The sequence below is a fragment of the Calonectris borealis genome, chromosome 3, assembly GCF_964195595.1.
Source record: "Calonectris borealis chromosome 3, bCalBor7.hap1.2, whole genome shotgun sequence".
In the NCBI taxonomy this organism is placed as follows: domain Eukaryota; kingdom Metazoa; phylum Chordata; class Aves; order Procellariiformes; family Procellariidae; genus Calonectris; species Calonectris borealis.
In genome coordinates this window covers 115,300,642-115,327,505 of record NC_134314.1, presented here as the reverse complement: position 1 = coordinate 115,327,505, position 26,864 = coordinate 115,300,642, and the positions used below count along the sequence as shown (strand labels likewise).

Here is a 26,864-nt window from a genome sequence, read left to right as displayed (position 1 = left end):
GCCCATTGGCCGACGGCTGGTGTTTGATTTGCATACGTTCCGACTGCGCTCGCGTCACTCCCAGATTGAAACACGCAGGGAGGCTCTTAAAGGGACAGCGCGCCGAGCCGCAAGGACGGGGTGGGCTGGTCGGTCGACGATGAGGACTGACAGGGTTACGCCGCTGCGAACGGCGCGGACCGGCCGTCCTGCGGCAGGGCGGAGGAGACTGGGCTGAGACACACGCTCTTCCAGCCCTCGTTCCCCCGTTCCTGCTGCCAGCTCCAGGCACCCGTGTCCTCGTAGGGGACATACCACGTGGCTGAGACTCCCTGCCTCGCCCGCCTCAAGGTGCAGTCGGGAGGAGCTCTGCACCACCACCACCCCACCTGCCTCTTAGTGATTCCACCAGGTGTTGCTCCAGGTAACCCTCCACCCCTACTGTTCCCACATCCTGCAGGGGACAACGTGCTACCTGCTTGTCTTTGGTGGCTGCAGGGTCTGCCTAGGGTCAGGAGGAGGGGCTGCAGACGCACTGAGAGGGTCTGGGGGCCACGTGGGTGCTCAAGGGTGTGCAGGGCATCGGACTGGGCAGATATGACCAAAATACATATTGCCCAAGCACTGGTCAGAAAAAAAAGGGTCTCTGCTTAACAGGATGGGCCATAGCTACCTTTGGGTCCACAGGAGGAGAGAATGGGGTCCTGTACCACAACCATCCGTGGGTAGGACAGACCACCTATATGCCTGTCCCCTGGGGAGATAGCTGGCCCCAGTACAGAGGGGCCCATGTCCACCCCTACTCTGCAGCTCAGAGGGTTCCTAGTGGGTGGCACAGGCCATGTCCTCTGCTCAGGTGTGAACGAGGACCTCCACAGGAGAGGGACAGCCCACGCAGGCAGGACAACTGGGTGCAAGGCAGGCTACATGTGGGTCAGCAAAGGTGCGGGAGGGACCACACAGACCCAGAGCTCGAAGCTGTGAGGACAGACAGAGCCACATCTTTGGCTGAGAAAAGGGCTCTCCCACACCATGTCCTACAAACAGGAACTGTAACCCAGGGCAAGACCTCACCTCTGCCAGCACCAGCCCTGCCATAGACCCATTTTGCCTCCTGGGCGCCCCATGGAGGGTTCTGCAGCTTGCACAAGCCCTTTCCGTATCTGCTTCATCACTCAGAGGACGTGCATGCTTGCCACCAGCCTTCACAGCTGTCTCCCACTCTCTAGGGCCAACCTCCTACAGAGCAAGGGAGTAACTGCAAAACCAAACACCCCCCCTCGCCGCCACCGCCTCCCCCTCCTCCCCCTCAGCCATGCTCCTCCAGTGAGCGCACATGCCATTTATAGCTCCCAGCAGGGCTTCTGGGACTCACATGCCTCCCATCACATGCCCTGGCCACCCTCCCTTCAAGCTGAGCACAAACTACACCTGGCACAGGTGAGATGGAGGCCTCACCGTGTCATGCTAGGCTGAGGAAGGGTCAGCGAGACCCTCTGCATGGCTGGAGGCACCAGTCAGGTTAAGAGTAACAGGCATGTAAACCTGACTGCCAGAGCCAGGCTGGTCCGCCTGCTCAGCACAAGGGTATAGCCACTGCAGGTGCCAGGATTTGGGTTCCTCTTGCCCATGGGACTCTTACACACTCCTCCCTCCTTCCCCCTCACCCTGGGCCTTTTGATTGCAGGGCCATGTGGAGGCCTTCTCCTCCCCAGGCTGCAGGGGAGTCTGCACAGGCAAGAGGTGAGAGCTGGCTCATTTTGGGCTGGCTCATCCCTTCTGCTGCCATCCTCTCCCTCCTTATCCTCATCTTGGGGATGCTTTCAAAGATGCTTGTCCCACTTGTGCTCTGAATGGACCAGAGCACCAGCCTGCCTCTGAGCTTCCTGGGATGCTAATCTCTCACCAAGGCAGTCAGACGCACGCTGTAGAGCCAAGCCCTGTCTCCAGGCCACCATCATCCACAGGACACAAGTTTCCAGCAACACTGGACCTCCCTAACAAAACCAGCTCCCAGTGGCAGTTGAAAGCAGCTTAAACCAGGTTTTCGGCCACCTGACAGTCCCATTTCTTTTTCAGAGCTGTTCTCATTTATACCCCCCCAGTATTCACATTTCTAACCCTCTTACACAGCTGTGGGCACAGCACTTGGCACTGTCATAAAAGCCTCTTACCCGATTACCCCCAAGGATCCCTCCAGACAAGCTGCTGCCTGTGCGAGCTCCACTGTAGCATGGGCCCTGCTGCCAGTTGCCTCCAGCATCACCCCAGCCCTCCATGTCCCCTTTGCATCCCTCCTCTAGGCCATTGCAACAAGCCCTTTCTCACGCTCTTCCAGCTCTTCATATTTCAACTGGGGAACTATTAAACACCCTCTGCACTCAATGCTGGGGTTGTGATGGTTTCCATCCTGTTACCTATCTTCTTACCATTGATACTTCAGCTTTTTTTGACTGCTGCTGAGTAACAGGTAGATGCTCTTTTTTTAACAGCCAAATCTCTTCTATGAGCAGTAACAAGTAGATTGGAGGTATTGCTGCACATGTAAAATGAGGTTAGGGCCTTTCTTAATGTGCTTTTTTTGGTCAGCAGAGGGGTGCTTCTGCCTTTCACACATGATATCAGGGAACAGCATGAGTGGGGCTGCTCCATGAGGGGTGACTAGCCAGTATCTAAGGGTGACCCCATGCCCTCACTAACAGGTATAGTCCCAAAGGTATAGTACCTGAGCAGAGCAGAGACAGCTGTTGGTAACAAAGCAAGCGACGAACGAAGTCCAGTATCCACCCAGTCAGGAGATAAGGCCCTGGGGTGCTCAAAGCATGCATAGTTGTAAAGGGAACCTGGATAACTCTCTAGCAATAAGAAACATCAAAGACTGCTGGAAATGCCTGGTTTGGAAGTCCTTATGCTTTAGGAAGTCATCAGCTGGGACACTGCATACCTGCTTGCTATCCTCTTACACTGTTCAGTAAACGCCCAATTTTGGCCATAGCTGGTGGCCCCCTAGGTGGACCTTTGCTCTGATGGAGCCGTGCTGCTCTTTCTGGCCCTGGATACCACAGGTTGTCTTCTTTTCACAAGATTGTTTTTTTAAATGTTCCTTCAATTTGGGCTGAGGCAATTGGATCCCACCTCTGTCAACTGCCCAAGTCCTTTCATTTTCCTGCAGGGGCTCCGATTTCCTGCTCTCCACTGCATTTAGCTAGGACTGTATTTGCTCAGCTCACTGTTTCCAATTAGTTTGGCCAACATCTGTCCCACTCCCAAGGATACAGAACTTTTTCATGACATCACTCCCAAAAATACACAATCCCAACCCCCATCTTTCTGCACCCTTTGAGTCTGGAGTTTGTCCTCGCTTTGGTGCCTTTCCATTTGGGTGCTTCCCTGTAGTCACCAGGTCTTGACTGCATGGTAAACAGGCACTCGAGTCCCCATGATGTGTTGGGATAAAGCTGAGCACCGCATCTTGACACTGCTCACAGAACCAGCCCACTGCAGCCATGTTGTTCCCTCCCAGTACACAGAGATACCTGCATGCAGGAAGCTGGCAGAGCAAGGATGTCACTCCAGAAGTCCTTGGCATCTCTATTCTCTAGCCGTGACATCACAGAGATGCTGCTTGCCTAGGCCACCACAAGTGATGGTGCCTGGCTCCACCTCCAGCCCACCCAGGAGCATTTTGAGCCAGCGCAGCAATAGCCCCAACATGGGGCAGCAAGTTGGGAAGACAAGGGATCATTCATTGTGTCCAATATGCAGGTAGCCTTCGCCACCTGCTGTACAACTGCCCTTACCTGCCCCTCACTTCCTAGACAGCCTCGAAGAAGAGCACCAATGACCGGGATGGAGTAGGTAACTCCAGCTGAGGGATGAGATGAGATGCTGCAGTGTAGGAATGCTAGTCCAGCTAGAAGGATCGAGTGACACACTCCGATATGATCTATCCACAAGTGTCCAAGGAAGCAGTTGCAGAACTAGCTGGGAGTATTTCTGGGGCAAAATGTGCTCTGGAGGTAAAGAATACCATAGGGACACACAGGCAAGACAAGACACATTCATTAGTGACTTGGCTGCAGGAATCAGCCCACAGTGTGCAGCTGTCCTGCCTGAGATATAGGGCAGCAGGCAGGAAAGTCCACAGGAACAGTATGAATGGGAGAGATGGAACAAAAGGACATCAAACACCAGCAAATGCATGTGAGAGGTCACTTGCAAGTTGGAGAGCATGCATACAGCAGTGCTACGGCACTTGCACCCTTCAAAAGGCTTGTGTACACACTGGGAAGGACTAGGAGGAGTGACGAGAGGAACATGGAGCTGCAAGGGGGAGAGAAGGCACATCCTGAGACCTCTGCCCATAATAGCTCCTCCCAGTGTGCACAATGCCACCAGCCCCAGGCTGTGGCCAGGCTGGAGAAGGGTCATGGAGGCAGCAGGGTTCAGGGTGGTGATAACCTGCTGCCAAGCCCACTATGCGAAGGAGCACCAGGTCTAGGAAGGAGAGAGGGGCCCAACAGCCAGCCATAGCCACATCCTAGCTTGCCAAGAGGCCTTGGCTTGGGGAGACTCTACAGCTCCCAGCTGCAAGACCCATCACAAGTGTCAGGAAAGGAACAAACACTTTTGATAACTCTGTTCTATAGCCAGCAAACTTACTGGCACCCAGACAGGCCCAGCTGACCCTGTTCTCAAGCCCTGGACCAAATCTGAGCTCAGAGCCAGCTAGCACATTCCAAGAAATGTGCCCTCTTCACCCTCCAGCATCTCCATAGCCTCTCTGGGTACCAGAGGTGGGAAGAGGATCCTGGACATTGCTGGTCCATCCCTGCTTAAAACAGAGCCAACTAGATAGGCTTGTTCAGGGTTTATCTGGTCCAGGGTTGAGTATCTCTGACAATGGAGATCCTACAGCTTCTCTGGGACTGTCTCAGACCTTTACCACCCTTGAGGGGAAGGCATTTTTCCTATATCCAGTATGAATTTCCCTTGTTCAGCTTGTGCCCATCGCCTCAAGTCCAGCCCCAGTAGGCCTCCTGGAAGAGCTCAGAACTTCCTCTATAATCCCCCAACCCAGAGCTTGCCGTAAGTGAAACTGCTCACGTGCAGCTTGGCCAAACCCAGGGTCCCGCCCTGGCTCCAAACAAAAAGGCTTACTCTGTGCTGACTTGGCTCATGTTCATGTGGGGACTGGGGCTTCTTGTGTATCATCTGCCCACCCTTTCTTCCCCAAGAAGAGACTGCCAGGACCCTGCCATTGCTCAGGCCCATTGGCACAAGGGAGAGGGCTGCAGTCCACATGTGACAGCAGGAGTCCCCCCAGTATCCCCATCCATGCCTGGCTCTGCTCACTCCTCAGTCCCGTAAGAAGTAGCAACGGAAACCTCCCATGTGAAAACACAACCCAGTGCTGGATGCAAAGGGCCACAGGGGTGGGTGCACAAACCCAATTACAAAGGATAAAAGTTGCTAGAAAAGCTTGCCTACCTGAACTGGGGGGAAGCCTGTCAACGTGTGCATAAGGGCTTGCTTGCAGGGAGTCCAAGGGGGACATTTTCTCTTGAGACACATGTCCCTCTTGGAGAGCAACCCATGACTGCCCAGAGAGACAGTAAGCGCTGAGGCAAAGTGCTCCCTCAGAGCAAGACAGGCTGGGAACGGCATCTCAGATCCAGCTGGGAAGGGGGCAAAAGGGTTAAACACAGGAGACAGATGCCTGAGGAACTGGCCCCCAACCCTTCTCAGGAACCATGTGGAGGAAAACAGTCAAACATCTGACAGCAGCATCTTACAAAGACCAAAACAAACAAACAAAAAAAAAAAGCCTTCTTTATTGAGAGCAGCACATAAAAACCCAACCCTTCTTGGCTGCGTACCCTCCGCTCAAGCAAACAAACTAACCCACTCTAGGCTGCGTTCCAGTAACAGAAATACTATGGTAGGGAGGAGTCAGCGCTCTGGAGAGAAAGAGGGAGAGAGGGGGCGCTGCCCAGAGTCATTGTACAAAAAAAGGCACAGGGTTGTTGGGAAAGGTAGTGAGCTCCTTCATATGCCAGGCACTTTGTGTTCCTGCTGGCTGGCCTGTACCCATGGGGCTTGGGGGAGGCAGGCATGCCTAGCACAGACAGACGGAGACAGAGGCCAGGTGAGGCCAGCAGATATGCACGTGGTGAGCAGGGACAGAGAACCTGGTGCTGGAGCCCAGCTCTCACCGGGTGAGAGGGAGGCTGTGCTCCATCCACGCCAGCAGCCCAAGGGCGCTGGGCTGGGCAGACGGTGAGCAAGAGGCAGCAAGGGCTGTCTTTTGGGAACTGTGCAGGAGAGGGGGAGGGGGGCTGGGGTACACTGGCTTGTGCTTTGAGTCCAGCAGCTGCTGGTGCTGAGCTGCTCGCTGGCGCATCAGGGTCGGGCACAGCAAGGGGCTGCAGGAGTGCTAGGGGCTCCCCAGGAACCTACAGACCCCTGTCTACCCCACCGCGTCCTTCCCCAGCAAGGGCCTGGATGCTCAAGCTTTGCTGTCAGTTGGGCTGTCCCCAAGGGTGGTGGCAAGCTCGCTGAAGGAGGGTCGATCCTTAGGGCTGGGGGCCCAGCAGCGCTGCATCAGCTTGGCAAGGCGGGAAGGGCAGCCCTCAGGCTGCGGGAGCTTCGTCTTTCCTGACTGCAGACCTGGCGTGAAAGCAAAGTCCAAAGGGCCGTTGGGAAGAGGTGTGATCCTCTCCATGGGGTGCAAGGAGGGCAGCATCTCTCCACACGGGCTGGAACAGCCTCCCCAGCTAGACCAGCACCATGTCAAGAGGGGGGGTGTCACACAGCCCAGCTGGCCCCCTCTACCACAAGATAGGCTACAACGCCAGAACACAGCACTCCACATACCTGCTAGGACCTCATCGTCTGCCAGTGGGGTGTAGGGCATCTCCCCATGCATAAAGACCTCCCACATGAGCACCCCAAAGGACCACACGTCTGACTTAGTGGAGAACTCGTCCTCCAGCACAGCTTCAGGTGGCATCCAGCGCAGCGGGATCCAGGCCTGGCGGAAGTGGTAGTACTCGCTGCAGGCAGGACAAGTAGGCAATGAGACTGGCGCCATCCCATTCCCCTCCCATTCCCCTGCCAGGCTCACAGCTGACCTGTTGTACACATCCTTGCTGAGGCTCAGGGATGAGACCTTTACCTGCCGCTGGGCACTGACCAGGCAGTTCCTGGCTGCCAAGTCTCGGTGCACGAACCTGCCATTGGAGAGATGCTCCATGCCCAGGGCCACCTGTGTGCAGAGAGACACCTGACCCCAGAGAGATGTCAGCACTGCCTGCCCTCCTCAGGGTCCCCAGCCCCACAGCACTTCCAAAGCTGCACAATCACCTTATGTTTGGTAGTGAGGGGCTGCGGCTTCAGAGATTCATCTTTGCTTTTGGAGATCCTCAAGAACTGCTTCAGGTCCCCCTGGGAGACAGACAGCAACTCAGAGGCAGCACCTCTCCATGCTGCCAGCTGCATTGGTCCCTGCAGTGCCCGGATGTGGCAGGCCCACTGGGAGCCCCACTGATCCTCATCTCCTTGGCCATAGTCCCCACCTGTCCTCCTGGTCCCTGCCCTGTAGGGCAAGCCAGTATCTCACTTCTGGGCCTCAACTGGCTAAGATCAGGGCAAGCAGCCCTCATGTTGCCAGGAGGTTTTTCATGCCCCAAATTGATTTCTCTCCCATGAACTCCAGGTTCTCCATAGTAGCCCTTAGTATTCGCAGCCATTCTGCAGCATGGAGTCTCACAGTTTAACTTATTCAGCTGAGTCCTGGACATAAACCAGAAATCAGAAGGATGTGGAACAGGACGAAGTCATCTCCAAGTCTTGCAGGAGACCCCCATTCCCCTTGAGACTTCTCCACACATTGGCAACAGTGGTAAGCTCAGCCTGGTCTCTCTAAACCTTGCTTGCCCTGTGCTGCCAGCCTGGACCACGTCACACTTGCAGGCCCCATGCACGTCACACTTGCAGGCCCCATGCTCATTGTCCACCCCTCCTCCTCCCCACTGCAGGCACTGCTGGCAGGGCCCTTACCAAGTCCACATACTCCAAGACCATGTAGTGCGGCTCTGCCTCGCGGCACAGCCCCAGCAGCCGCACCACATTGGAGTGGTTCAGTTTGCCAAACATCTCTGCCTCTCGTCGGAAGTCCAGCTGCAGCTGCTCATCCCTTGTCTGCAGGCTCTTCACCAGGACCAGCGCTTCACCATCACCATCCTCTGCATCTTTTGCCTTGGCCAGGAACACTTCACCAAACTCCCCCCTGCCTGGAAGCGTGAAGCAGCACATGGGAAGACAGCATACATTAGGACAGCATATGTATTTGACAGCCCAGCGGCTGCAGGGCCCTCTGTACCCCCGCGCATCCAGTTTTCTGTCTAGGACATGCTGGAGTTTCAGCCACAGGTTTCCTGCTGGAATGGGGTCAGGGGCAGGGTGGCCCAGCATACCCAGGGTTGTGATTGTCTGCAGGTTGGAACGTGGAAAGTGCATCTTGTCAGCAGCACTGTGCCGCTTGCTGGCCCCAGAGCTGCTGCCCAGGTTGGTCAAGGCCACTTCTTCCTGGATCTCTGCTGTCATCTGCCCATTCTGCAGCAAAGCACCACCTGCAAGGGAAGCAGAAATGGCTTCAGCATCCTGCCAGGCTGTGCAGAGAATGTCATGCTGGGGATCAGCGCCTTCTGGGGCTGACACTCCAAGCACCCCCAACTGGCTCCAAGCACCCCAGCTTGATGTCTAGCTCCAGGCAACAGAGTGGCCTCCATACAGTTGTCCCCTCTGGGCTCACATCCAGCTCCATCTCTGGCAGCCCTGCAACCACCCTTGAAATCAGATGCTGAGCAATGGCTTTGGTCCCAGAGCCAACCAGCCCCATCTGGCCTTGTCCATCCCATGCCACTCAGTCATCCCAAAGGGGTGGCTACATCAAAACTACCATTGACAAAACTCTGCAGAACAGCAGCAGGAGGTTAGGTGTGTGAGGCAGAGATAGAGCAGAGAGGACCCTGCTCACTGTAACCACAGTCTCTTGATGCCCAAGAGACTCTCAAGTCTAGCTGGTGTTGGCTGCTGCAGCCTGACCCCCCTGCTCCTGCTCACTTCCGAGCAAGCCAGCAATGCTCATGTCCTTGGTAATCTTGAACCTGTCAGACCAGATCAACCTGGAGTTTGCTTTACTGCCAGGGTTAAAGCAGGGCTAGGAAGCACCATCCTTGCAATGAACCCCAGCAAGCTTTCTGCTCAGGAACTCCACTAGAAATTTCCCTGGCACAAACAGAAGCCAGTGAACAGGACAAAACATTATTGCCTTAAGAAAGTAGAGAACCCTGCATTTTACAGGCAGCTTGTAGGGGAAAGACTGTATAGATAGCTGTGTAGATAGCAAACCTTGATTCTGAATGCATTTACTGCTTGGATCAGACTTGGCACGAGGAAGCGATACTTTCCATAAGCTGAAGGCAGGAGTTTGAATGTAAAGCGGGGCACCGCACCGAGCTAAGGTGGCTGACACATGTGCAGCACCACCCTGCATTACGGTGCACACTCCACTTCAGCTAGTCCAGGAGCAAGCATTAAGGAAACACCTGGCCATGCAAAAGGATTTCATCACAAAACTAAGTCTTGACCCAGCATGAGGCAACTCCAACAGGAATCCCACTGCCCGTAATTTCCATCAAGGGGTATTGTACATGCATGCATGTGCACATGCATGCTTAGAATGGATGTGTACAAGAGAGGTACCAGTCCACCAGCACATCCTGAGCAGGTCTGGCCATGATGACAGGAACTGTGGCTTTGTCACAGGTAGGCCTGGAGCTGTGAAGACTGAGATATGTTGACTTAAGAGCCATGGCTACTGACAGCTGTCCTCTCTCACATGCTGGAGTAACATTTGCAGAAGACCATAGCGAAAAAACACCATTTACCCTATAAATCAAAGCTTGATACTACTTACACTCTCCCTGGTTTTATGCTAATTATTACCAAGACTGTTTGACCCTGTGCTGTCTGCACTCATGACTGATAGTGTCTCAAGACTACAAGCTTGAAGCCAAGAGGATAATACAAGACGACCGCTGCAACTGTGCCAAGAAAATACCGGAGGCTGCAGAGTGAGTACACTGCCACTGAGAGACAGCAACAGTGGGCAGCAACAATAGACACTTTTGAGAACAGACATCGTCATGTTTCACAGAGGTTTGATAAGACAGTCAATAACAAAGGGACCACAAAAATGAACAGGAAGTTTAATTTATGTATCCAGCAGTCCAGAGGGGAACCAAGTGTGGAGGAGCTGTCTGCTTTGCCCACCTGCCTGTAACACCTGAGCATCTCCTGGAGAAAGAGACTCAGCCATGCTGCCCTGCAGAAATTACCACATGCTAACACAGAATCAAATGCTCCCCTCAGTCCCCACAGCTGCTAACCTTCCCAAATGCTACGTCTGTGTTCACCCAAAAAAAGCAGCACAGTCAGACAGAGGGACTCTGAGAGCAAGCACCCTTATTACAGAGGATGTGGCACACCAAGGACGTGACCTTGGAAGGTGACTGACTTGTTAGGAGTGCATTGATCCATAGGAAATCCATAGGAAGGATCCATAGGAAATCCATAGGAAGGTCAAATCTGTCTGGATCCTGAGGGCACTGGAAAAGTCAGCTGGTGGCCAGCCAGGGAGTACTTGTAGGTGCTGAGATACTTCAGGTCACCCAGCTAAAGAGGGACCACATCAAAAGGAGGAAAAGAGCCAAATCTTTGAAGACCATGGTGAAGAGGGTGATGCCACTGGAGCTGACAGCAAACCACTTCTCCAGAGAGGCTATGGAAGTACCAAAAAGGAATGTAGACATCTGGGCAGCTGGGTCTGCTTGTAGCAGTGAGGATGCATCTCTCTGACAGCTAAACTGGTTCCAAATGAAGGGCATAAGAAGAGGCAAACTCTGGCAGAATAAAAAGAAAAATATAATAAAGATAGGCCAAAATAAAAATCTGAGACCACCTCAAAAAAGATTAAAACAAATCTTTCCCAGGAAGAGGATGCTGGTCTGAGCCTGTTGGCACAGGTGAGCTGCCTGTGACTTGTCACAGGAAGAGCTCACAGCGGTGACAGCAGCAGAGCACAAAGCTGCAGAGATGCTCCTGCATCGCTGCTCCCAGGAGGTTCCCCACAGCCAGACTTCTCTTCTGGAGGTTTGGCTCTGTTCAAAGTACCAATACAAGAGGAAAAACAGGAGACAAACCCAGCGGTGATGTTTTGCCAGGACCTCACAGCAACTCCCACACGATCAGGATGTGGTTGTGTGCTGGAGAACTGGGAGGGGGAAGCACGATGTCTGCATTTATAGTTGTGTGTGGGAAGATCCAGGGAATTATAAGGGCAGCAAACTCAACTGCATCCCATCACTTACAAGTCCTCACTGGTATCAGTGATGCAAGGACAACCATGACGTCAGGAGAAAGAGCTGAAACAGCTTTTGGAAATGAAAATGATGCCCCAGAGATGTCTTGGGTTCCCTGAAGAAGTCATGTAGCTCATGCACAATGGGGACCCAGTTTAGCCTATTTGCAGGGTCTCATGGAAACAGCTATTAAAAAGCAGGTCAGCTGCCACAGTGCAGGAGGGAACATCCTCCAATGGAACACAGAAGGTAGGAACCAGGGTAGTACCACATGCTGCCAACATGGAAGGGGCGCTGCTGGCAGCTGTTTGCCAAAGATGCCAAATTAGCTAGCAGCAAGGTACAGGCCAGTTGTGGCCAGCTGCAGAGGGACACTGAGCACTGAGAGGTGCAGGCAGAGATACAACACGAGGCCTGGGGAAAGCAACTCCGATGTCCCATCCATGGTGGTGGGCTTAGCCCTGGGCTACCTGCTCTGTCTCAAGAGTGAGCTCTGTGGACAGAGAACTGAAGCCAGTGGCATAGCTGGGAACAGGACACAGTACAGCTGTATCACTCTGCAAAGCTGGATGCACCAAGTCCTGTCTGGGGCTCCCCATCTCAGGCGATAGTGCAACCAGAAAAGGCACTCGCAGGAACAATCAGACATACAGAAAAGCTGTGTGTTCCAGTGCAGAGCTGATAAGTGACAAGCTTGAAAAACAAAGAGATAGTTTTTAGATAACCTGTTATGCTCCAGAAGTCCTTGTTGGAGGATGCCATAGATGCTCAAAGCTTATATGGGTTTCAGAGATAACAGGGTAAGTTCACAGCAGAGTTCAGGGCTGCTCAGTGAAAAGTCTTCCCTCCAGGACCAGAAGCTGCTGAACTGTGATTTGAACAGGCTGGCAGAGTACTACTATTTCATTACATTGCAATAGGGATATTCCCCTCCCCTTGCCATGTATGGGTGCTAGAAAGCAGGAGTGATACATAACTCAGCAGAGATGGCCACGATGTGGGACTGGGATGCAGTTTTCACACTGACCTGCCTATTTCTCACCCGGCAGCCAGTCTCTGCCAGCAGCCATAGCCAAAACTGAGAGCAAGAGACTCCAAGGGTAAGGAAGAGTCCCCTGTTCCCTGGGAGCTCCCTGCCCCTCGGCCCCTCCAGCCTAGGGGTAAGGGGCCGGCAAGTGAAGCCCCCAGCCCCAGGGGTGCCAGCCTCACCATTCAGACACTCCATTTCAGGCTCCTCGCCCTCCGGGTGCTTCTTCAGCCGCTTGGCTTTTCTCCGTTTCTTACAGTAGAACATCAGCCCCAGCACGATAATAATGTAGGCAACAGCCGCCCCCACTGAAAGCCCAATGGTCTGGATCATCTTGTAAGGTGTGTGGCTGCCAGGTCCCTCATCCTCTTCCGCTGCTGGCTTGTCTGTGGGGCAGAGAGCACCAAACCCATGAGGGCGTGGAGGGATTTCCCAAATCCTGCTCAGGAATGTGCTGGAGGAATGAGAAAAGCCTCCCTGCTGCTGTGGCCACCTCCTCATCCAGCCACAGAATGCTGGGCACAGCCCACAGTGCAGCATCCCAAAACGGATGCTGCCATGACTCCCTAGCAGGCATGACCTGACACACAGCACCCACTGGTGGGGCCAGAAACAGGGCCTAGCGCTGCCGGGGATACCCGGAGGCCAGGTCCCGAAGTTGGGCGCCTCCCTTACCTACGACGTATAGGAAGGCCTCACGGTGCTTGATGTTGCAGCTGTTGCCAGCAATACAGGTGTATTTTCCAGAGTCCTCGGTGGTGACGTCGTAAATCACCAAGGAGCCATTGGGCATGATCTGAATCCTGCTAAACACATAAGAGCCCTTTGCAAGCACCAGAAGGCAGAGGCAGGCTTGGGGCACCTGCAGCCCCATTTCCCCAGGATGCCTCAGCCTCAGTCCCATGTCCCCAGTGCAATTATCTTGAATCTCAGGCCACACAACGCTCAAGAACAAATGGTTGCAGCTCAACTGCAGCTTGGCAGGCTGTGGCAGAAAGGGTAACCCTGGGGCCAGGAGAGTCCAGGTCCTGGGACACGGAGACAACTGACTGTGTGCCCTCCAAGCTGGGAATCCGAAACCACACCATCGACACCCACATGCTGGGAAGGTGTAGGGAGTGCCATGCTGCGACACATTTCAGTTTGGAATGGAGGCTGTGTACCTGGGCAGGAGCTTGCCGGGATCCAAAATCTTGTCTTTCCCTTTCCACTGGATGTGCGGCACGGGGTCCCCCTCTGCCTGGCACTGGAACATGGCTGTGTGCCCCTGGTACACTGTCGTGGGCTCTGGCTCTAGCTTGAAGGTGACGTAAACTGAAGGAAAAGAGGCCGACATGAACGCTGTCAGCTCCTGGGAATGGTGTTGAGCTCCTACAAGGGAGCAGGGCCAGCACTGGCACAGTGGCACATGCCCTCTCGGGCTGTATGCAAAGCACTCATAAACCAGACACTCAAGTGCCACGGGGCAGAGCTCAGGGTCAGGGCAGACATTTCTCTCTCTGCAGGGGCATGCCAGTTGGGTGCCACCCAGGCAAACTCACTGCAAGACCAGCACAACAGGAAACTCACCTGCCTGCTGTAGAACCCTCACCTGCTACCACGAGCTGCACGGTGGCACGGATCTCGCCCTGCGGGCTGTTGGAGGCGATGCACGTGTAGTTCCCTGAGTCGCTTCTGCTCACCTTGTGGAAGGACAAGATGCCAGCATTGTGGCTGACGTGGGATGGCAAGTTGCTCCCATCTGCAGGACGCAAGAAGAGGGATGCAGCAGTAATGCATGAAGCACTGTGCCACATGATGGCTTCTCAGGCAGCCGCAGCACCACTGCTTCGCCCATGTTGGAGGTGGGCCAACACAAAGTTCCTGGGGCCCCAGGTCAGAAACAGACATATTGCATCCAAGTCCCCCTTACCTGTTTTAGTCCACTGGATGGTGGGTTTTTCCCGGCCAGTGGCTGAGCAGGACACTGTAACCTCCTTATCAAACTCCATGCACTGCAGGGGCTGGGGTGGTGGGGTGAACTTCAGCTTCTCTGCAAGAGACAGATGTGCTGTTAGGCCCCCCCAGCTGCAGGAGGCACCGGAGCTGGGGGTATCACGCCTGCACCCTGCCAGGCAAAAGAGCTCCCCCCAAGGGGATGATGTGGAGTGCTTGACAGCATACCTAGCACGTGCACCCGTGCGTATCCCTCGATGCTGCCTGCTGGTGTGCTGCTCACGCACTTGTACATAGTCCCGTCATATACCTCCACGTTGTTGATGCGCAGTGTCCCATTCTCAGAGATCTCAAACCGTGAGTCCTGCCCAGAGGGAGGGAGGAAGTGGGGCAGAAATGACACTGTCACCAGCCCTGGGCTCAGACCTTGCTTGTGGCACTCCTGACACTTCACACGCCCACACCATGCCTCAGATAGACACAGCCCTGCTGAGACCCACATGGAGAACTGAGACAAGCTGTAGTGACGTCTCTCTGAGGGACATCTCTTTTGTCACTGCCCCAAAAGCACAGGTCTGGCTGCCAGCCAAGTGGCTAGAGACAGCCAGTTGTGCACCCATACACCAGTAGGATGGAGATGGTGCCAGGGTCGTGGCCAGAGTTGGGGTGACAGGGATGCTGGGCCTAGCAGCAAGGCGAGAAACAGCACCAGCAGAGGAAGGAGCTGAGCAGGTGCCCGGCAGAAGTGCCCATGCGCGGCAGGGCCTTGCCCCATCACCTCACCTCAGAGATGGAGACGCCGTTGCGGTACCAGGTGACGGTGGGTTTCAGGGAGGCCTTGCTGAGACAGTGCAGGTACCCCGGCTTGCTCTCCTCCAGCTGGCTGTCCTTGGGCATCTCCACCCACTTGGGTACCGCTGGGCACAGAGGCAAGGGGTTACGCAGGGCCACTCACCACCCCTCTGGCCAGCAGCAGTGCAGACCAGCCAGGCAGTGTTCAGCCAGCCATGGGGCCCTGCAGCCCGCCATGAGAGATGTGCCTCTCTGTATCAGTGAGGTGATGCACCATCCCGCCCCAGCTCACCCCAATCCCCTGTCCAGCCCCTTTCTCGGCTCCCAGCCCTTCTCAGAAAGCTGCCTACTAGCCACAGTGATGCTCAGCTCCTGTTTCTTCTCTCCAGCCTTGTTGGCAGCATGGCACGTGTAGGTCCCCGCATCCGTCTCAGTGATACTGGTGAAAACGAGCTGCTCTGCCTCTTGGTGCACCCTGCCAGCAGTGGGAACTCGTTCCTGGTTCCTCTCCCACCAGACTTGGGGCATGGGTATGCCTCGCGGGGCAGTGCAGGCCACGCGGTGCCCCTGGTTCACTGTCAACACTTGTGGGGAGAAGGGTGCCATTTCGTCGATCTCTGAGAGGAGCAATAGACAGCAGGGCTCAAACAGGGCAGGAACATGTAGCCAACGCACCAGCATCATTATTCCCATGGGAGGCACCAGCCAAGGGAGAGAGCACACAAGCTATGTTTGCTCCCCTCATCCAGGCAGCAAGGATGAGCCATTTCACAGATAAACCAAGCAGTTCTCCACGTACTGACCCATCGCTATATTGTCACATAGCTCCAGAGTGACACTGCAACTCTGGGACCCACTGCCCACCCTGCCACCAGCCCCAGGACCTCACCTGCTAGCCGCAGAGTCGCCTTCAGCACAAGAGCTTTCCCCCTCTGCCCACGGCCAACGCACTTATAGACACCGGTGCTGCGAGCCCTCACCTGGGTGATCAGCAGGGAGCCGTTGACAAACACGGTGGTCCTGGGCATGTGGGGAGAGGCAGGGCTCAGTGGGCATCTCTGGAGGACATGGGCCAGAGCCACAGCCCTGTGATGTCCTACATGAGCCCATGGAACCAAGAAGGAGACTCTGTGCCGAGTCAAAGCTTCCCAGTGTGGGGGGAGCACCACACATAAGCAAGGAGATGGTGGGACACATGCTTCATGGAGGAAATGAGCTAATAGAAGTCTCTTTCTTGGAGAAGAGCTGGCTCCCACCAAAAGATGCATCACCAAACTGGGTCACCTCTGAAAGCTGGCACAGCCAGGAAAGGGGGTAGGGGGCACAAGGTGGCGCCCGGGAGCTGCCAGGCCACTGGGCGTCTGGCATCCAGATAGCACCACTTGCCTTGCACAGTCTGGCTGAGAGACATCCTGGGCTCTAGGATCACCGCCCACAGGCAGTCTGGGGTGGGAGATGTCCCCAGCTTTGGGGATTGCCCCATGTGTAGGTGTCTGGGGTTCAGAAACATTCCTGGCTCTGGGGATCACCATGCAGTGGTATCTGGAGGTGCAAGACAGCCATGGGCCCAGTGATCACTGTGCAGATGGGGGCTGGGACGTGTCCCTGAGTCTGGGGATCACCATCTGTGGCCATCTGGTAATGGGACACATCCCTGACTCTGGGAATTGTCCTAAGTGGGTGTCTGGGGCTTGAGCTGTCCCTGGCTCCACGAAATTGCCACATGTGGATATCTGGGGCTGGGAGACATCTCCAGCTCTGGGGATCATCATGCATGGGCATCTAGGACTGACAGCCCCACAGACTCATTTGAAGACAAACTGCTTGCTGAGTCCTATGCAGATAAAGGCCATGCACCAAGGCCCTGCTAAACCCAAGCCAGCCAAGCTAAGAAACCAGTCCCAATGGCCAGCCTGATGTTGAATGTTTGCCCTTGGGCACAGCCAGGGTTTGGCCTCTCTCTGTTGCCTCTGGAACATGGTGCCCCCTCTCCTCCCAGCCCTGCCCACATCACCGGGGTCCCTATTACTTGGATCTGTTGGTGATGGGGCTGTCTTCAAAGAGCCACTCCTGCGTGGGAGGGGGCACAGCTGCAAACTGGCAGTCAAACATGGCCTCTTCATTCTTGGTCACGATGAGGTCCTGTGGGACGATCACTGCCTGAGGAAAGCTCTCGTCTGCAATGGCAGAGACCACAGGAGGGTGAGAAGAGCAGAGTGACCTGTGGTGTCCCCTTCATCAGTGCTCTGGGGGAAATTCAAAAAAGAGCTGGGTGCACCCTGCGAGCACACTGTGGGCCCGAAGGAGGCAGACGTGCCAGCACAGTTGTAGTTATGCAGCCAGACCCCAGGACTGCATGCGGTAGCTGCTCTGGGGAAAGCCCCTTCTCCTTCCAGCAAGGCCCTGAGCACCCTGGGCTCAGGGGTGAGCAAACAGATCAAACCTGTCACTGGACTGCTAATTCCCTTGTCCAATTCCAAATACCTCTCTAAGGTCAACATCTCCTGCCCTCCCTAAGGCCAATAGGGTGTCTCACCCATGTGGCACTGCAGTGGCACTGGTATTAGCAAGACCAGCAGCACCTACAGCCTCCAGGGTCCAAACCTTGTTGAAGGAGGGAGGACCCTGGTGCTCCAGAATCAGAGACAACAGCATAGACCCGCTCCAGAAAGAGACAGTGGCAAATATACACCTGTAGACAGGGTAGGGTTCAAACCCGGCCAGGTGTGTCAGGCCTGTCTCTGGCCAAAGGCTTCGCACAGAGAAAGTCACACCAGCCTGACACTTCCCCTGCAGCCTGGCTCCTGCCCTGCAGCAGAGGGGAGGCTGTTAACAGAGCAGTAAAACAGCTAAGCCCCCAGCCCTGAGCAGCTGGGACACAACTCACCAATGATATTCAGGGTGAAGTTGTTCTGGCTGCAGACGAAGCCAACAGCACTGCGGGCACAGCAGTAGTAGAGACCGTTGTCATCAGGGCTGGCACTCTGCAGGGTCAGTGTTCGCTCCTTGTTGCTGACAGAATAGGTGCTGCGACTGTCAGGGAGGGGGGTACTGTCCCGAAACCACTGCCATGTGGGGCTGCAAGACAGGGGCGAGAGGGTGATCAGGTGCAGGGCACTGGCAGGGCTCCCCAGAGAGCATGTGTGCGGAGGAGACAGCCCAGAGATGGCCCATTTCCCTGGCTCTCCGTCCCCACTGCTGGCCCCGACACAGACACGAAGCCATGAGACATGCAGCCAAGTGCACAGGACATGACTGGAAAGCAACGGAGAGTGACCGCAGCACACCAAGCAGCTCAGCAACCGGACTGTGACAGCCTGTCCTTACTGTGCTCCTCGCTACGTGGCTCTGAGGAAGCCGTTTGCCTTCTCCCCCGGTGCTCAGCCAGAGGCTCAATCCCGCCTTTCGCCTTCCCTAGATTCTACTGAATCCTCGCAGGAGAGAGGAGAGAGAGACAGGGAGAGAGGGGAAGAGCACGCAACGAAGGTGCAGGGGGACCCCTGGCAGGGTCCACTCCTCGGGAGGCAACCTTACCGCGGGTGGCCGTCAATGTGACACCGCAGCACCACTGTGGAGGAGGGCTGGATCTCAGCTACGCTGGCCGGCTGCTTCAGCACCACACTGCCTGTCTCAATCCCTGTGGGATCAAAGAATATCAACACAGTTGGCTCTCCAAACCTACAAAGCCCACGAGGATGGCAACTCAGTAACAAACCAGAGCAGGCAGCAAGGGCACAAGCATGCTTAGAGACACATAAGCCCTCAAACCAGCATGGAGTAAAGGGACACCCACCCTGCAAATGTCCCACTTTGTCCTGTGTACCCATTCTCTGATGGATAAGAGGGGCTCTGAAAGGATCTGCAGTGCTCAGGACACACTTGGTGCAGTAACACCTCCGTTTCATATATATAAATGGAGAAGGGGGCAGAAGAAAGCATCTCTGACAGCCTTGGGGACATCAGAAGATACAAGCAGCCTAGAGGGCATGAAGGACATGGTAGCTGGAGAGGAATCCTACTTGCACAGTTTATGCCACATCTCAAGAGAGTGCTTTGCCCTGTCCACGGTGGCCAGCACCAGTGTGTGCCTGGCTGCTCTTGCCCCACACTCACACTTGATATTGAAAGATGCATTGGCTGTGCGGGCCTCCTCCCCAGTGAGCAAGTTCCTTGCTACACATTGGAAGTCCCCGGCATCCCGGTGCCGATCGACAGCAACAAACTGGAGGTTGCTGCCTTCCTTGAAGCGCTGCTCCGTGTCCTGAACGGGGAGCCCATTCTGCAGCCATTCAAACTCCACATCCGCTGGCTTCTCCACCTCGCAGCGGAGGATGGCACTGCGGCCGTGCAGGGCGTCCTGGGAGTACGGCTCCTTGGTGAAAAGGATCATTGCCCGAGTCCCCACAGCTGCAAGACAGAAAAAGGAGGGCATGTTTAGAGCATGGGGATGGGGAGAAGGGAGTAGGTAAGCATGTGCTGTTCTCAAGGGTCTCCAGACAGCCAAAACCGCCGTGTTTGGAGAAACATACCCCAAAGCACATCTGACAAAACCAATCCCCGATGGCAGAGTTTAGACAGATCTGTGCTCAGATTCCAGCACAGCTGCTTTAAGGCTGTCTCTCCAGCAATCACTGGGACGGGGCTGCCTGAACTTGCCACAAGCCAAGGACAGCCCTCTGCTCCCTGGGGCCAGGGTCATTAGGAGAGACCTCCAGTGATCTATTGCCAAGTGCCGCACTTCCAGCCTGAACAGAGAGGTGTCTCAGTGTATGAGCTGGGAAGCCAGTCACCAAAACACTGGAGAGCAAGCAGCTTCCTGGGCAGTCCAGATGTTCTTTGAGCTCCTCTTGTCCTCGTGTTTTTCATGACACGTCCTAAGTCCCAGCCATGCATCAAGATTGCCCCAGATTAGAAACACCCATAGACTGCTTCTAGGCTTTCCTCAAAGCTTCTCTCCTTGGGATCATGTCTCTGTCTCACCTCCACATTCTCAGAAATTAGCCAGAAAAGAACTGATCTAGAACAAGGAATGCCCATGGGAATAAACACAGTAGCTGTTGGAGCACAGCACAAGCGACACTCCAAGCTTGTGCTGGGGACTCTGCCCACTTGTAAGTAGGAGCGGAAACAAGAAATTGCAATGGTTGACCCCAGGGTCTGATAGCGACTGTGGAGTGGCTCTGGAGGGCTGGAGCATCTCTCTCCAGTAGTGGAAAAGCCGAATAATCATCCTCCACACACTAACCCCCACCCAAGAGCTCAGGGTCCCAGGGACAGAGCAGCCAGTGCTTCCCTAGGCATTGCCTGATGTGGCTGCCAAGGGACCATGCTAACATATTCCTAAATCAGGCTGCTGCCTGGCCGCAGCCAGCCATGCAGGCGCTCTGCTCCGGTTACCGGCTGGCCGCAGAAAGAAAAGCAGACAAAGGGCAATTCAGCACATGTCGATTGCTGTTGGACACTGTTCCCAGCACCATGCTCTGCAGGGAAAGAGGCCAAGCCAGGCAGATTTCGAGCATCTTAGAAGCAATCTCTCATGAAAGCGAACAAGAAAGTAGTCAAAACAGTGCGTTCCCATCACTGCAAGGAAAACGGCTTCAGAAAGTGGTTGCCTGGACAAGTTACATGAACAGGATCCAAGTCCAGCTGAAGGGCTGTTCCTCTTTGGAGGCTCAGCCACATTCTCCTGCTAGTGTTTGTATAACAGCCTGGTAAAAGGATACAATTTGACACGACAGCTCAGTCACCCAGAGCTAAGAGTAAGAGATCCTGTTCTGAAGGGGATGTTCTGAAGGGGGCATCTAGGTCACCACATTCCAGAAAGCCTCAAGAGCCCTTTCTGTGCCTTTGGAGCCCACCACGTAGTGCGAGCGCCAAACAAAGCCTCTCCTGCCTGCAGCTGCTGATGGGCACCCCAGTGCCAGCCACACATTTCCAGCACAGCTAGCCTGAGCTCTCCTGCTCACAGCGACAGCAAGGTGTAGACACAGGCACTCATCCACCACTGCTGCTCCCCAGGATGAGACTCTAGTCTCCCAGCTCCAAGCACATGTCAGCCAAGAGCAGGGGCACCTCGGCCTGTGTCTGCTAACACCTTTTCCCCCTAATCCAGACAGAGAGAGCAACGAAGTCCTCCCATTGTGAAAACCACAGAAGCCTCTTCCCAAAGACACTGGGACAGAGGAGACAGTAGTCCAGAGCCCAGAGGTCTTTCTTGCCTGCAGCCTTTGCAAGATGGGACTGTGGGTTCAATTCTAATTTTCAGCCACCCCAAAGAAGCCACTGGGAAGGGGGGAGCAAGGAATTGGGAGGTCACAGGAACAGTAGTGCACAATGACATACTGCAGGGTCTAAGACGTGGACCTCATTGCAGCCTGTCTTTCTACCTTCAGCACCCAATTGTGCCACTGACCTTGGTGTGCAGGCAACATCGCCAGGAGACTGTCCCCAGCCAAGTTAAGTCCCACAGCTCCTGGGTGGACATCACTTGTCAATTGCACTCGCAGCATTTAAGGCCACCAGAAGTAGCCCTATCTCCTGGGTCTCGTATTGAGCTAAGCCCCATCAGCATGCTGTGCTCCAAGGGTCAGCATGTCCAGTGAAGTTCCCATTGTCAGCTACCACGCATCTCCTCAAAAGGTAGGAACTATCCATCAGTCTCTGACAGTTGTCTCACGAACACCACAAGACGAACACATGCCGCAAGGCAACACAATGCATGGGAACATGTGTTCTTACATAAGTACACACATCTAGTCCACACATCAGATCTGTCTCACCAAGGTAGCAACCACCCGACCTCATGCAAACACAGCTATGCGCTCAATAGCACAACAGCTCCAGAGTTATCAGGAGCTGAGCTCATGTCAAAACAGGCTGCTGGGACAGACAGAGAGGAGCAAAATGGAACAGGATAGTCAAATCCACTCAGGTTTGAACCTATAGGAGCTGGGTCTGTCCTTTTCCACAGATATGCTTCAGGGCACCAAGGCACATGTCCATCAAACCATACCTGTATGGTACAAAACACGTGCAAGGCAGCAATGTGCATTAGGAGAGCTCATGAAGGAGATGGGTCAGTTCTCCTCTTGGGGTCTCAGCATCCCAAAACCTTTCAGTCTAGTCACGCTAGTGCTGGAGTTAGTGATGAGGCACCTCTCTCTGAAAGGCCTTCAGGGTATTAAGACATAGTATTTTAAATTAAGTGTGCTTCTAGCATTAAATTGTCAGCATTAGCAGTATAACACCAAACAACAGCAGAACTGCTTTCACCCCATCACTGCCAGCACAATTGCATTTCACTCAGCGCTGGTCAGCTGAGAGCTTCAGCAGCCTCATCACATGCATCCTGCTGTCTAGGCAGGAGGGCATGGCTCTGTGGACAGGGGACAAGATGAAGGCTTGGCACAAGCTCCACATGGGAAGCAGAGATTTTACAAAGTGTCAGGGAACACTGGGGTCCAGCTCCCCAGTGAAACAGGAGAAACTATTTATGTCCTTATCTTCCATCCTGGAAGATAAGGACACAACCATTTCAGCTCAAGTGAGATCCCTGTGATGAACACCTCATGAGCACAAGTGCCAAAGCAAACTGGGATAAAGAAGTGTTAAAGTGCAATAAGAGCCTTAAACTTGTGTTTTGTTTTGACAACAGCATCCAAGGTGCCATGGATGGACTGGCTGCACATGCTGGAAACCATTGTCCCAACCATATATCAGATTTGGGCTGCGAGGAAAGCCAGTAGCAGCTAGATATGGTCCAGATGTTTTGGGCTGGAAGACATCAGAAGCCCAGAGCTGGACACAGGTTTTCACAGTACTCTAAATCCAGAGCACCAGGGCTCAGTGTTTGGAGATGGGAAGTGCTGCACTTGCCTAGAAAAGTTGTACAGCCCTGGTACAGGAAATGGCTGCAGTCAGCAGGGTTCACGCATCCCCTCCACCTCATCTGGGCTTTTGGGACAGACGCTCAAGAAAGCTGTCCAAGCAGAGGGCTATATGTGTGGGATACCATTATGCCAGAGTTTGGGTAGAACTTGTATACAGCCAACAGACATCACCATCTGTACTGAACGAAGAACAAAATGCCTCTGCTTGTTCCACTCACCCAGCTAGAGGACCTCCCAGCACCACTCTGTGTCAGAGCCATGGTCATGCATAGCTTAGCCATTGGAGGCTGCCAGAACTGCCTGAGCTGGCAAATGAGAGAGCTCTTGCAGCACCTGGTGGAGAGCAAAGGCAACCCCTGCTCAGTCTGACTGGACACCTTCACAACAGCACGTTTCTGCTGTGGTTTCATGAGCTAATTTGGGCTGGGCTGCATTGCTAGGAGCTGATAAAAGAAGCAAAATGACTCTTTCTCTTCTCTTAGTGAGAGCCACCCCCAAAAATACCCAGCAACACCAAGTTTGTTGGAAGTCAGCTTAGTAAGTCCAAGCCAGTGCAGAGCTCTCCCCTTGTAACACAGCTGGGCCAGCCACAGTCCCGCAAAGCCAACGCCAAACAGCAATCCCAAATGTGTGTGCTGGCAAACATCCGCTCTCTGCATACGTATGTGACACAAGCCACCCCTAGCTGGAAGAAAAAGAAGCCCTCAACACATGTTTCTGGCCTAAAACCATTTCAACTGTGGCTACAGAAAGCTTTTCAGGAAAGCTTCAGCCAGATTAGATAAACACATGTGAAATGCAGCACACTTGAAAACACCCAATGGTGTTTTACCCAAAGGATATTTAATTGAAATGCAAACCCCTCCCATTGAGGTAACAGATGAAGGTTAAGTGAATTGTGTAGGGAAGTTGCACTGGTACCTACAGGTGCCGAGGGTATAATTTCCCACACTCCACAGAGCAAATCATCTGCAGGGAAAGAACAGGCACCAGCAGGACGCACAAGGATGGAGAGAAGAGGAGGCACAGAACACATCCCGGCTCTGAGAGCATACTTACGGCAAAGATCTGAATGCAGGAACACAGCATCCTTCATGCAGAAGTATCCCCCTGCTCAAAATTAATTTCATTTATTCAAGGAGGCAAATAGCAGCTTCCCAGGAAAAACACTAACACATGCATTGCCAGCCTGCACTTCTACCAAGTGTATCTCAATTCAATTCCCCAGGACTCAGCCATTGCAGCCTTCTCCAAAGGCCACAGAGAGCTGAGCATATGCAGAGCATGTCAGGGTGACAAATAAAACCAGCAAAGCCACATCCAGGACAGACTTTGTGAGCAACCCTATGAAGTTAGTCACTGCTGCCTGAAGCTCTGCAGAGCGAGTTTTCAATCCTATGAGCTTGCCAGGGAGCAAAGGGCTCTTCACACATCCGGCAAAGGAGACGCAGCCCCATGGTAGCCAACCCCTTCGAGTGCTGCCACAGCACTACTGCAGCGATTTGGCAGCAGACTGCAGCACAGCCTGGGAATGGCTTTGGTTTGGGGCCTTTCTCCAGAGCTAGAAAAGTGAGATACATCAGTGTTGCTGTTGTCATCAGCCAGAGCTGTAAGAAAATGCACCAAAAGAGTAATAAGGACCTGAGGGACCCATGGCAGAGGGCTAGCACTGGGAAATTGGGGCTGAAGTTTTGGGGGACCCCACACTGGGCAGCACCAGGTTTGGTACATCTCAGGCATAGAGACATTGTAGGGCTCTTGTGTAAGGAGGTGGTAGCAAACTGCCCAGCCGCGTGTCTCAGTGCTCACCTCTGGGGCTGGACACTGTCCTCCCGCGCTGTGCTGTGGAGATAGCTGGGCAATAGGCAATGAACGTCACGGACTGCAGACCCTCATGGGGTGCTGGGCTTTGTGATCATGGAGACACAGCCAGAAAATGCATGGGGTGGCAGGACTCGCCCCTGGGGGATCAGCCATCTCTAAAGCTATATTTAGGGCTACAGCCAAGGAGAGGGTCTGTGGCCCTGGCGCAGCCTGGCCAGGCCTGGCAGTGAAAGCACCCAGCCCACCTTCTGCACCATACCAAGAGGCCTGAGAGCACTGTGGATGCTGCCTGGTGAGTCCCTGCCATGGCAGCAAGCCCAAACCTTCATGCTCATCTTTCAGGCTGCAAGGGCATGGGGCAGCGTTACAAGCCCAGGCCTCGACCCGAGCTGGGTTTTCCATTCGTTGCTTAACGCACCAGTGCAAAGTCCCACACGAGCACTCACCTGGGGACATTCCAATGCCATCTGGGTGCCACAGAGCAACTGTGGAAGCTGGGGAGACCAGGCAGCACATCTCCTGCCCCGCCTGACAGGCCGAGTCGTCTACATCTTTAAGCAATCCAAAAATCATTGTCTCCTTGCCTAACGACATCGTTTGGGAATGCAGCCTCAACCACAAGGCCTTCAGCTGCTGCACAGCCCCTGATCCCTGCTGTCTCCGCAGCTATCTCACTCACCTACAGCCATGTTGGGGAAGCAACAGGCAAGTTGGCTGGCGGCGGCGTGTGCTGCAGCATGGCAGCCCCCTGCCTGCCCGGGGCACTTGCACTGAGCGAAAGTTGTGGAGGAAAGAAAGTCAGCACAGATCTCAGTAGCATTTGTCATGGCTGCGTTGCCAGCAGTGCTCCACATCCCCAGCCCCATGGGAGATCCACGCTCCCCTCAATCCCGAACCGCGCATGCCCAGGCTTGCCCAGTGCTCAGCTCCTGGACACCTCCTCATTGAGCTAACAGAGCTCTGGACAGAGGACAGAAACGGAAAAGGAAAGGATCCATTTCACTTTGTACCCAAAAGAGCCTAGGTTACCAACCTCTTGAGACACCATAGCTGATGCAAGGATATGAGTAATCCCAAAGCTGCTTGCAACCAAACAAGGAATTAAAAGCACGGGAATGGTATTTGGGAGAGGGCTTTGTGCAAGTTTAAGATTTCCTGGTTTGGAAAGCAAGCCCAGCACTGTGGGGCTTCTGCAGCTTGTAGCCCAGCCCCGCTCTCCAGCCAGGCCCGAGGAGCGTTATTCTGCAGACTTGTTTCCAGGGGCACTTCAGCAAAGTTAACCCTGGCTCAGCTCAGCCAGATATGCAAGTCAGCTCCTTTAATGCTCTGCATCTGGAACAGCAGATTAGAGGAGCTGCAACTCATCTGCAGCGTGCAGGGCAGCAAAGCCCAGAGCACCCAAACTGCATCCTTCCTCCCCAGAGGAGAACCATCCTCCTCTTCTTCTCCCCTGCCAGCAGGAGGCTTCGGATCTGCCCCAGCTGTGGAGGGGGATAGCTAGAAACAAATAAAATGAACACCCACAGGTACCAGGTTGCAACGGAAGGAGCTAGCTGCAAAAACTGGCACAGCCAGCTCCCCCAAGGAGTTCTTCTGGCAGAGGACACAGCTGTCCAGCATCTGTTCTGGCCTCTCAAATCCTCCCATGCCAGAGCAGGGGAGCCCACAGCTGTCCCAGCTCCACTGGGGAGCCAGTGCACCCTGGGGATGCACAATTAGCTTGCAAATCTCAGCCCTGAGGTGGGAGCTGGATGTATTTACACCACCAGCTCAGCACCTAACTAGACAGAGAGCTTGGTAACACACTGCTAAACATTAGTTCCCTGTCCGCTTTCTTTAATAGTTAGCAAAGATACCATGTTCCCTAGGAAGGCACTGCTGCAGCACACAGGCAGGGAGCCTGCTCTCCCTGGCTCCCCAAACCTACAGGGCCCTTTGCAACACCAAAGGGGCAAGGAGCACAGCAGGTCACCTGGGGAAGGCCCTGGCAGC

General features: G+C 54.4%; 1 protein-coding gene across 5 annotated transcripts in view; it reads right to left on the bottom strand.

The window, feature by feature from the left end:
• Positions 1-5,770: 5,770 nt before the first annotated feature.
• The window catches only part of PTK7 (protein tyrosine kinase 7 (inactive)), a 38,794-nt gene continuing 17,700 nt past the window's right edge, over positions 5,771-26,864 (bottom strand). The window contains exons 2-21 of one of the 5 annotated variants that reach the window (XM_075147438.1): positions 19,273-19,566; positions 18,694-18,796; positions 18,047-18,237; positions 17,189-17,336; positions 16,546-16,701; positions 16,049-16,179; positions 15,510-15,776; positions 15,151-15,284; positions 14,596-14,731; positions 14,345-14,464; positions 14,024-14,173; positions 13,596-13,746; positions 13,108-13,238; positions 12,615-12,818; positions 8,457-8,612; positions 8,041-8,273; positions 7,345-7,425; positions 7,113-7,264; positions 6,856-7,034; positions 5,771-6,648 (exon numbers count right to left, since the gene is read on the bottom strand). In XM_075147438.1, coding sequence (XP_075003539.1) covers positions 6,488-6,648; positions 6,856-7,034; positions 7,113-7,264; positions 7,345-7,425; positions 8,041-8,273; positions 8,457-8,612; positions 12,615-12,818; positions 13,108-13,238; positions 13,596-13,746; positions 14,024-14,173; positions 14,345-14,464; positions 14,596-14,731; positions 15,151-15,284; positions 15,510-15,776; positions 16,049-16,179; positions 16,546-16,701; positions 17,189-17,336; positions 18,047-18,237; positions 18,694-18,796; positions 19,273-19,566 — 3,278 coding nt within the window. In that variant the 3' untranslated portion in view covers positions 5,771-6,487. Of the gene's footprint in view, positions 6,649-6,855; positions 7,035-7,112; positions 7,265-7,344; positions 7,426-7,658; positions 7,774-8,040; positions 8,274-8,456; positions 8,613-12,614; positions 12,819-13,107; positions 13,239-13,595; positions 13,747-14,023; positions 14,174-14,344; positions 14,465-14,595; positions 14,732-15,150; positions 15,285-15,509; positions 15,777-16,048; positions 16,180-16,545; positions 16,702-17,188; positions 17,337-18,046; positions 18,238-18,693; positions 18,797-19,272; positions 19,567-26,864 lie in introns of those variants that run through there. The other 4 variants (XM_075147439.1, XM_075147440.1, XM_075147441.1 and 1 more) reach the window with 4 other exon arrangements.